This window comes from Dermochelys coriacea, chromosome 2 (genome assembly GCF_009764565.3).
Source record: "Dermochelys coriacea isolate rDerCor1 chromosome 2, rDerCor1.pri.v4, whole genome shotgun sequence".
NCBI lineage: Eukaryota > Metazoa > Chordata > Testudines > Dermochelyidae > Dermochelys > Dermochelys coriacea.
The window spans coordinates 183,661,654-183,673,526 of record NC_050069.1 but is presented as its reverse complement, the minus strand read 5'-3'; the positions used below and the strand labels follow the sequence as shown (position 1 = coordinate 183,673,526).

Here is an 11,873-nt window from a genome sequence, read left to right as displayed (position 1 = left end):
AGTGTTTGTCAATCCTAGTCTTGTATAAGATCAGTATGCAGTTGCAACAGTGGGATCATCTGGAGTGTGTCTGGTCCCATTGCTGCAGAAAGAGGGCCAGGAAGGCTATTGCCCCATACTGGCAATTCTAATAGGATGCACAGAGGAGCAGACTTATCTTTCCAGCCACCCAAAGACTAAAAATAGGGGAAGGAGGCCAACAGTTATGGTCTCCCTGAAGAACCAAGGAACTGGGGAGAGGATACAGCCAGCAATCCACTACAGACAATTGGAACTTGAGAGAGAGAGAGAGAGGTGGCATGCCTCCTCCGTAAAAGATGGCAGCAGAATAAGGAAAATTTCCACTTTCAAGGGTCATCTTGGGGAGGTGGGATTCTGGTTCCATGGAGAAGAGGCTCGTTCATCTGAGTCCTGTTTCAAGTTTTTTCTTTTGCTCCAAGAGTTTTGTCCCAGCCTACATTCACCTACAGTGGCTAAGAAAAATGCTAAGTCCTGACTGCAAGGTTGGGGTCATGGTGCTGTCCTCCCCCACCCCAGCTTGCAGAGAAACACATGAAACACTATTGCACCTCTCTGAGGCGGTGTGGTTCAGCACACTGGATTAAAAGGGCTGAACTAGCCGCATGAGTTTTGAAGAGCATCTAGCACAGTGGAGGCACCAATCCCTATATATAGGAGGTTTGGGTGCTTCTCTAAATACATTCTCTGAGCAAAATCCTTCCCTTCCTTACACCTCATTGCAAGAATTTGGCGCCATAGGTCTGATGTATGCTAATAAAGGCACATTTTCTGAGGGGCATTTGTTTGAGCCAGTTCAGTGGCAAGAGCTTGAATGTATAGTACAGGGGTAGGAGGCCTTTGTTCATTGACACTTAAATATGGGAGTTGGAGGGTGACCAGGACTAGATCCTGGCTTAAAATTCTAAACAATAAAAAAAACAAGAGCCACCGAAAGAAGATTTAACAATATTTCAGTTGAAAATTCTTAATTCTAAAAGGGGAAATACACTTGTAATAATAAATAAGCTGTTTTTGCTTTTGTGGGTTTTTTTTTTCTGTCTCAGATCCAGAGCTTTGAGGATGAAACTCCAGGGGGAAATCTTCATGACAGCACTTCAGGTGGGTATTAACAAATAACATATAGCTTTAAAAAAAAAACCTTAATTTTGCTGTGTATTTTTTCTAATTTCTCATCTCTTGCAGAATGCATTCTCTAGCTGCTCCTACCATCTATGCAGTTTAGATGCACAACTATAAATGTGCCAACCAAACGAGCATTAATAAAATAATGTGGCTTACAAGTATGCACATCAAGTCAAAGGGGCTATATGTGTGTATGCCTAGAGGTCTGTTCATACACAACTCATTGCCAGGCTGGGCCTGCATTAAGTGCTTAAAGGCTTAAAGCGCAAACTGGACTGACAGTAAAGTGGAAGTGTGTCTTGACATCCTGTGGGAGGACCTGAGTTTGAGTCCTGAGCTCTTCCTGCTAGAGAGATGGATGGGGAGTGCTGGAGAAGCAGGCTGGGGACTGTCTAGAAGCATTCTCAAGTTCCTCCCTCTAGTTGTGTTCAAAGCAGCAGTAACAAACTCCAGAGCAGGGGAGAGTCATTATGTAATTGAGCTTGAGAATGGCAAGGAACAGATAGCAAGGAATAAAGGGAGACACCTTGGTGGGCCTCACAAAATGATATTGATTATTTAAATGCAAATCCATATTTAGTCACATAAATAAGTGGCCTGATATCCATAGATGCTAATCATCCATACATCCCATTAATTTACCCAAGAGTTATCATCTCCAAGGGTGACATCTTGGTGGCAGTGTAGTCAATAGCACAAGTCCCGTTGACTGCAGTGAGGCCAGGAGTTCACCCCAAGTACATAAGCTTCACTTAGTAAATGCTAGAGCTGATCAAACTATTTGCAGTGAATAATTTATCTGACAGCCTTTCTTTCTTTCTGTTTCCAAATGAACTGTGAGCAGGTTTTTGTTTGAATGATTATATTAGTGATATACCCACATACAGTGTTTATTGAACAATTATGTATTTCAGCTTATGGATTGTTTGTTTTGGTCCTGTCTTTTGCTGTTCACTATGAGCCTGATCCAAAGACCATTGATGTCAATGGAAAGACTCTCAAGGGTATGTCGACACTGCAATAAAACACCATCAGTGGCCTGTGTCACCTGACCAGAGCTTGTGGGACTAAAAAATTGCAGTGTAGACATTCAGGTCAGGATGGAGCCTGGACTCTGGGACTCTCCAGTGGCCAGCCTGAGCCTAAATGTCTCCCCGCTAATTAAACAACCCCGCAGGCCAAGGTCTGTGAGCCCTAGCCACCTGACACAGGCCAGCCACGGGTGTTTTTATTGCAGTGTAGACATACCCTCATTGACGTCACTAGGCTTTGGATAAGGTCCCCCTGTTTGCTATTCATGGTGTGTTAATCACCTCAGTTACATGGTATTGTTTTGTTTCTGCTTCCTGAATGACAACTGAATCTTTATAAATAGAGACAAGCTCCCACACCAATGCATAAATAATCTTCATACTGATATTCACACAAAGAACAGTCATTCCCCAACATTTGTGCAAAGAAAACCTCATTTGCACAAGTATTCACAGAGAGTGAACGCAGTCAAACCATTTCAGGATTTGCTAAAATGCTCACAGATAGAGTTTCCTACTATTTGTCCAGCTCCAGTGAATTACTGTACCATGTAATGACAAATGGTATTAATTGCTGCAGATTGCATATTTATACTGTTCTCACTATAAGTAAAGGAATAACTAGGTACCATGCATTCTGGTCTAAAACACAGAAATAAGCATGTGCTTAGTTGTGATTTCATGGTACAGTATGTAGAATGTGATTACTTTGCCTCTACTGATGGCAGTGCTTTGTCATCCAATTAAATGGCCAACCAATACCATATAAGTAAATAGTACAAGTATTATATTAATGTCTGTGACACAAGGTGTAGTTCCCAAATGTTATTTCAGCATGTGATTTAAATTCTGATCTTTCTCTGTTGTTATGGTATTATTGATGCTTGTCTTAATTTCAAAGAAGACAATGTAGGGCCAGATCCTCTAATGTATTTAGGTACATAACTCAGAACTGTGGATTCCATTGGGGGCAAGGTATCTAGAACATTGCACTACTGAATCCTCTTTGTGGATCTAACCCTAAGGCCCCAGTTTACCAAAGCATGTAAGCATATGCTTAACTTAAATTGAATAGTGATTAACTTAAACATGTATTTAAAGTTAAGTATGTCCTTAAGTGCATTCCAGGACAGGGATAGACTTAAGCACATGGTTAAAGCCACATGATGAAGTGCTTTGCCGAATAGGACCCTAATTATGGAAAACAGCCCCAAAAGTGAATGTTACCAAATTTAAATGTAGATTGTAATCTCTTCAGGGGCAGGGACTGTCTGTTACTGTGTTTGTACAGTAACTAGCACAATGGGACCCCTTTCTCGGTTGGCCAGCAGAATCTATTGTAAGAAACGTAAGTTACAAGCCTCTGAAAACAGGGATGGAATGGAAGCTGTTCCACTCCATTACCTCTGGATGTAGTGCTAGGTGATGAAGAAGTAGGGCTAACTAGCAACAGAGTATTTTGCATAAAGGGAGCATATTAGAAATTGGTGACTTATTGAAGTACTTGCCCTAATGGTCTTTTCCCTTGGCTCTGTAGCCTGGCCTCAATTTTAGTCCAATTGCTTAATTTTCTACACTCCCCATGAAAGCCAATTCCCTGTCTCCTGTGTGTCTTCTTTATATTTCTCCATCATGTAGATTTTGGCTGTTTAAATGCAGCAGGCTTTATGATAAGGCTTTTTTCTTCTTCTTCTTTTCTCTCTTGGCAGAATTCTGAGACTTAATTTTAAAAGACACTCAACTCCCCAAACATCCCTGAATGACTTACAAGGAAAACAGTGTTTTCTAGCTCTGTTTTAAAAAAAATATTACAATTTTTATTAGGCAATTTTATCATTGTTATAAATAAGTAATTGTACTGGGGAGCAGGGATAATCCTTATTTAATTAAATTCATCTATACTCCCAGGTTGGCAGCAACCAGACATATGTGAGACTAATACCCACAGCCTGCCTGTATGCATGTGCAATTAAAAATTCGCTCTACAGTAGCACTGGCAGTTTAGTGTTGCTTTTGGCATTTACAAATTCTTTTATTTTGTGACTTTTTTTTTTTTACCATACACATATGCTGGAGCAGATGTTGCTTATTTGTTGTTTATTCAAATCTGTAGGCTCTGGCAGCTAACTCCATTGTTCTGTAATGAAGCTTTATTCACTGTCCTGTATTAGGACCCAGCAAATGCATGACAGGCAGAGTTAGCTCCCAGCAGGAAGCTATAGTTATTGCTCTTACTTATTGGCTGTTTATATTCTAAAGCTCACAGTTGAGAAAGCTAGCTGGGCAGTGCAAGGGATTGGTGCTGTTGTGTTCTGAGGGAAATAACTCCACTGTATCTTTGCCCTGATGAGGTGCAGGCTTGCATGTAAACTCATCTGTTGCAGGGATTTCATATTCGATACTTGACAATAGAGCTGTTCTCTCTCTCTCTACCCCCCGCCCCCATCATTCCTTCCATTTTCAATTAGCCTTAGTAAAGTATTGGGTTTAACTAAAGGATGTTTCGGTGTTGTTCATGCCCATTAACTCAGCACGTGTCTGAAGATTCATTTGCAGCAATGTCTATTAGGGATGCAAGGGATCTGAGGTTTATTTTTGTACAATATTGTATTTGTTCACTCCCACTTCTTTCTTCTTTACTCCACAATGCCTTTCCCCATTAGGGGAGCCACACTATTGCTATGCAAGGATTCCAATGTGGTATTGACCAAAGAAGGACCTGCTGATCCCTGAAGGTTGTGTGCCAACATAAAGGCATTAGCCTGCTGGAAAACCTCTTTGTAGCCCAAAAGGCAATCAATCAGAGAAGTAACCACCTCCATCTGGCACACTGTGACATGGAAACTCACTATTAGAGCATTTGTGATTCATCTTGTCCCAACTAATGGTGCCAGGGATCAAACTATACTCCGTCTTCGCAGCAGCTGGGAACATTCTAGCTTCCCAGGATGCTAAGCTAACACATTGGCTCCTGTGACTTATCAAGTAGCAACTCTTTTAATTATCACACCTTCACTCCTCCTACCCACCAACTCCACATACAGTGTGGCACCATGGGAATATTTCCAGAATGCAATCAGTATTTTTCTTAATTGACTGTGTTCCAACAGTGTGAATCCTGTTTCTTCTTTATTATAATGTGTATGGCATTGATTGCTCCATGCCAGAACGAGTATGGGAAAGGAATCCACATTTATTTCCATGTTTCTGCTAGCATCTGGATATTCCTGTTGCCTCTCATCATTTTTAATATTTAGCAAAATAGTAACAACAAAGAGCCAGCTACCATAAGAAAGATTCTTTCTCGCCTGTGGAAGGGGGTAACAAGGTAATTCACAGTCCTGGTTACCACTAGAACTGTCACACTCTGACTATTTACACTGTGGAACTTAAGTGTCCCCACTTTCTGAACAGTCCTGACAGTTACCTTAGTGTAATAATGACCTCCAACAGATGGGGTGAGAGAGAAGGAAATGAGAGCATTGCTGGTGGAAATCCAGTGATGGATCTTGTTGCCTGTGACATAAAGGGGGCTGATTTTCCACTCTGTTACATGGGTTTTACATTGATGTAATTCCCTTAACTTCAGTGGAATTATTTCTGCGTAAGCATGGCATAATGGAGTGACTCGGTCCCAAATATTTTCTATACTACTGTTACTTTGCTATAGCTGTTGTGGGAGATAGGTGGGCTTTCCTGTCCTCTGTGATGACTGCAGTGGACATGCTGAACAGTGGAACTCTTCTGGGTGGCTTCTTTCTGCTCTGAGGAACCTGAGTTCTTCACAGAGAAGTTCGAACAGATTCAGAATGACCTCTGTGGAGCTAGGGTCAAAGTGGATACTGGGTCAAGGAACAAGGATTTGCTGTGCTGCCCCAGCCCCACCCTCCAAATGAGTCTTGTGCAGTATTCTAGTAAGAGGTATTTAAGTTATTGTAAGCTATTGTGATTTGAATCTAATCCCTCCCTCGGAGAGGGAAAGCTGCAGGGAAGTTGCAAACAAATTGTGGCCAAACATACTTAAAAAAATGGACACCAATACTGTTACTTATATGTACTGTGGTAATGCCTATGAGCCCCATTCATGTCCTAGGCCCCCGTTGTGCTAGATGCCATACAAACAGAACAAAAAAATGCTCCCGGCCCCAAAGAATTAACATAGCTTTGTCAACTGTGGGCTGATGCTGAGCCTTTTCTTTCTGGCTGAGATCACTGAGAAGGCCATGATGGGTCTAATCTGAAATCTGATATCCTGAAGTCCTTAAATCCCCTTCCAGTCAGGCTTCTGGCTGGACAATAGCATAGAAACAGACCTAATAGCATTCGCTGATGAGCTTCATATCAAGTCATCCATGCTGACCTTTCAGAGGTTTTTGATACCATTTAGCAGAGAGTGTTACTGGACCTGGCAGGGAAGGAGGGAATTTTCATTCTGTTTGGGGTGATTCTATAGGATGGTGTCGAGTGACTCCTCCTCCTTCATCAGGGCACTCGGCTGTTGAATCCCACAGGAGTTCAGTCCTGTCATTTCTTTTTATTCATATCTCTCTGCAGTTGCCACTTGGGGAGTTTGTGAAATAATATCTGCAATGTCATCTGTATGCTGATGACACCTAGTCCTACATCTCATTTTCATCAGAACCAGACATAGCCATCACCAGGCTCTCCCGAAGTTTGGCAGGGATTGGAAGATGGACTAAAGCCAATTGGCTGAAGCTCAATTACTAATAAGATGGAGGTGATGCTGGCTGGCAAGGAAAAATACAGGGAGGACCTGGCAAAGTCTAAAGCTGTTCCATCAATTGAAGGAGGATAAAAGACCATTGCCAAAGTGGGCTGTAATCTCAGGGTTTAGCTAGATTAATCACTTCTCTTAGACTCCCAAATTGTATCAAGGGCTAGAAATAATTCTGATCATGCATCACTACCTAAAATATTATGCCCTTTCCTCTAAAAAGCAGATCTCACGTTGCTCATTCACACCTTCATTATTTCTAGACTTGCCAATGCAGTCTGTTTATGACTAAGCAAGAAAGCCCCTCAGAAGCTCTGACTAGTACAGAAAGCAGCTGCCTACCCTCTGAGTGAAGTTGGTTGTCAGAGCATATCACACCTGTGCCCTGGACTATTCCCAGTGAAAATGTATGAAATTCAAAGTGTTGGGCAGTATCATCAAACCTAAAATGACCCCACCCCCAATACCTTAAAGACAATACTCTCTCGCTCTCACTCTGACCCAATTGCCCTAAGGGTGTGGTTGCTGGAGCCAAAAATGAGACATTTTCAGTAAGGAATCCCCACTTCTGAAGTTTTCAGAACTCAATTCTGGCCTTTCTAGTAAGTTGCAACATTTTGTTCACTAGAGATTGTTGGGAAATATTTTTCCCCCCATAAAAAATTTTAATATTTTTTCCATTTTCATCTAAATTTTCCTTCTACAATTCTGGGGAGTTGGAAAACAAACAAAGGAATATGCTCATTTATTTTTTTATAGAAAAATAGAATTTTCTTCATTTAAAAAGTTGTTCTAGAGAAATTTTTCAACCAGTTCCACTCCTCACCAAGGCTTTCTACTAAATGTGAGCTATGAAAGCATATGCTTTTAGAGAGAGAGACAGCCCTAGCCATTTCACTATTTTCTAAAGCATAGGGCTCATGAGAAACATGATGCAAATTTCTCAGGTGTTTTGGGTGGGAATAGGTTGAAGGCTGAGGGCTATGGTGATGTGCTAGTTATTCTGTGGTTGTTATATGGCTAGTTTACAGGATGTTGTGTACATTTATTTTTATTCTGCGTGATTTAATCTTATGAAATGCTTAGAGCTTGGGATAATCACTTTTAAATCAAAATAACTAAATACATTTTGTTCCTTATATGTGGAAAATATAGTTCTCTTTCAAGTTATGTGAATCGTGCTGCTATACCACAGTGATGGGTGTCTTATAAAAACATGTGATAATAAATAATAGCATGTACAGTGGGAGGAAGAAAACAGGAGAGAAAATTGCACAATTATCTACAATATAGCCACCCTATAACTGAAAATGTACATGACATCTTAGATATATCAGTGTTATCTGTGATAACAGAAAGAATAACAGGCCAGACTGTTTGAGAAGGAGGGTAAGAGGGTTCTTCTTTAGTAAAAGTAGAATAATTATACAGCAAGATCTCTGGGGACCCTGGGTGCCTTGAAGTTTTCTATTCTTGTTATAAGTTCTTTGGGGAGGCAGGAACTTCTCTCTTTGCTTTGTGTTTGTACAGCACAAACAGGGTTCTTGCCTATGACTGGGGCTCTTACGCAATACCAAAATACAAACTAATAATAATAATAATTGTGTTTGGTACAGGATTTTGTATGATACTGATATATGTGGTGGATCACAAACTCAACATGAGTTAACAGTGTGATGCTGTTGCAAAAAAAGCAAATGCAATTTTAAGTTGCATTAACAGAGGCATAGCATGCAAATCACGGGAGGTGACAGCACTGCTTTGTCCAGAGCTGGTTAGGCCTCAGCTGGAGTACTGTGTCCAATTTTGGTAACCAATGCATAGAAAGGATGTAGAGAAAATGGGAAGGATCCAGAGGCAAGTGACAAAGATGATAAAAGGGATGGATTGCAAACCATATGAGCAAAGGCTGAAGGAACTGGGTAGTTTGGAAAAGAGGAAATTGAGGGGGGACATGATAATGGTCTTCAAATACTTGAAAGGCTGCCATGAAAAAGATGAAGACAAGTTGTTCTCTCTTGCCACAAAGGGCAGGACAAGAGGCAGTGGGTTCAAACTACAGCATAGCAGATTTAGATTAAATCTCGGGGAAAACTTCCTAATTTTAAGACTAGTAGGACAATGGAATAGACTGCCTAGGGAGTGGAAGCTCTTCACTGGAGGTTTTCAGAAGGAGGCTGGAGAGCCATCTGTCTTGGATGGTTTTTAGACACAACAAATCCTGCATCTTGGCAGGGAGTTCGACTAGATGACCCTTGTGGTCCCTTCTAACCCTGTGATTCTGTAATACTGTGTATGCTAATTTAAACAAGAATCTCACTTAATCCAAATGGGACAGGGGACATGGAATTTATCTAGCTAACCTGCATTTTGAATAGGATGTAACTGATGCATCATGAGGCACATAACCTAGTTTCCTATAATGTGGGTTTCAGATAAGAGGATTTATCTAACTTCTACTATAGTTTTGTTTAAAACAAAGATCAGTGGAAGGACATTAATAAAAACTGTAGTTTATTCCAGCACTGAAAACTGAAGTTATGGTTTGTCTGCTGCTGCCACCTAGTGATCATTCTCCTATGCTGATGCGTGTTGTTCTGTTTGTCAGGTCTAGTCATATGGTGATGCGTCTAGTTGGGCAACTCTTACTCCAGTGATAAATTTCATTGAAATGGAAGGCGACAGACTATAAACATGAGAGAGGGTTGTAGAATTGGGCCTCATATTGTTTCTATTGAAAAAGTAAATATAAACAAAGATTTGCTAGCATCATCCAATCTGTACATTTTTACTTCTGCAGTGGCAAAAATAAAAGTTTTTAAATGCTTCAGAAAATATGTTTGAATCATAAACTTGCTGTTTTGTATTTCAGTGACACTAAGTGTACATGGCATGGATATTGGTACTCAGAACAGCTGAAAAACAGCTCTAGAGTAAAGGCAGAATGTGCAATTGTGGCAGTTTTGCACTCCCCCCATTTTGGCAGTGATGTGGAGCTGCCCTGCAGATGTGCAGCCCAGGTTAGCAAAAGACATTTTGGTCACATACCTGAGGGACTCACATGCTCATTTGTAAGCTGTTTTTTTTGTTTTGTTTTTGCATCCAGATGCCTAGATGAAATATTTTCTTGTACTGTGCAAAACTCCAATAGACTGCGAAGTGTCCTCGGCTCAGATAATAGTTGTAAGCTCACTGTATATCTGACAATAAATAACTATTCCAGGGGAGTTTTACTAGATTTGGTTGTAGCAGTTCGGGGAACAGAAGAGTGTGGAGTATCAATCAGTCCAGATACAGATGATTCTTTCTCCTTTATTCTAGTTACTTTAACCTTCTCCGAATGATGTTCTGATAGCAATTAGGTTAGTGGTTTCACTCAGCTCCCTGCCTATCATGCTGAGCAATATTGTCTCGTTTCCTTGTAGTCTCCCCATCGGTCTGTCTGTATCCATCTGTTATCTCTTATCTCACACTTAGATTGCAAACTCTTTGGGGCAGGGACAGTATTTTTGTTCTTTGTAGGGTGCCTAGCACAATAGGCTCCTGGTCTGTGACTGGGGCTCCTAGGCACTATGGCAATACAAATAACTAATAAGAATAATCGGATCTACTCAGCCCTGATATAGCAGGTTGGTTTGGAGATAACAGGAAATTCCTACCCAGTTATGTCCCACTGTTATATGCTGTAGGTAAGGTTGTATTGTGGAGAAACATGACATACAAACCTAGTCAGTGGTATTACAGTATATAGATGGGGCAGAAACACCACAGGAATCTGCAACATCTGCCACCGATAGGGTTGGGGGGTATAAATGAGGCATAGTCAGTACCTATTCCAAAGTTAATACAGCTCTAATTTTAGTAGACTATTTCTTTTGTCCATCCTTCAAGACAAAAACCTGCATTTTAGGTACCACAATGTCTTGACATCATGAGGTGCACTCCTGCAGGTAAATATTAAGACTGACATTTTCAAACTTTGTACCTAAAGTCAGGCACCTAAAGTGTCCTGCTTTAAGTAGGTTATGGGGGTGGAGGGTACTAAAAGTGACCTGATCTCCAAAGGTGCCAAACTCCCAGTTTCACAGGCACCAACTTTCCACAGTGTTAAGGGGTGCTTGACCCCCTCAGGCCCTGCCTCCACTCCATCCCGTCCCCCAAGGCCTCACTCCCACCCAGCCTCTCTCTGTCCCTGCTCGACCCCTGCCCTGCTTCTTCCCACTCAGTTCTGCCCCCTCTCCCGACCGCCCCACGTCCTCACTCCTCCCCCTCCCCCCAAAGCCTCCTGAACGCAGTGAAACAACTGATCGTGGCAGGTGAGAGGTGCTGTGGGGATGGGAGGAGCTGATCGGGGGGGCTGCCAATGGGTGCTCAGCACCCAACATTTTTTCCCCATGGGTGCTCCAGCCCCAGAGCACCCAAGGAGTCAGTGCCTATGCCCAGTTTCTTCTGTTAGAGTTTTGATATTTGGCACCTTTGAAGATAGGCTTCTATATAAAAGTGACCTATATATGGCTTTAGGTGTCTAAGTTAGGCACCTAAACTCAGTTTTAAAGCTGAGCTTTAATTTTTTACAAGTCACTCTAATTTGTTTTCATGCTTGTTTGTTTTTGTATATATACGTTTTTAGAAACGAGAACATCCAATCTGTAATCAAATGTTGCCATTCAAGATCCATCACCACCATGTAATAGCTGTAGGAGACCTGAATTTCATCACAGTGGTAGCTTACCATAGTTACACTGGGACTACTCCTGCTTCGAGTTAGGCATATGCTTACGTATCCTGCTGAATTGGGTTAGATGATGAGAAAGTCATGATTTATAATTATGCAAATACTTTGAGAGCTTTGTGTGAAAGACTGCAAAGTGCTTTACAAATACAGTTGACTGAATAATTCAGAAGGACGCCTTCAGCCTTTTTTTCCCCCTTACAAAATATTCCTGATCTCTGTTTCTTGGAAT

General features: G+C 41.3%; 1 protein-coding gene across 1 annotated transcript in view; it reads left to right on the top strand.

The window, feature by feature from the left end:
* Positions 1 to 11,873, top strand: part of ITPRID1 (ITPR interacting domain containing 1) — a 70,457-nt gene that overhangs the window by 35,185 nt on the left and 23,399 nt on the right. Inside the window, 1 exon segment of the mRNA XM_043507124.1 lies at positions 1,065 to 1,119. Within this exon segment, the coding sequence (XP_043363059.1) occupies positions 1,065 to 1,119 (55 nt within the window).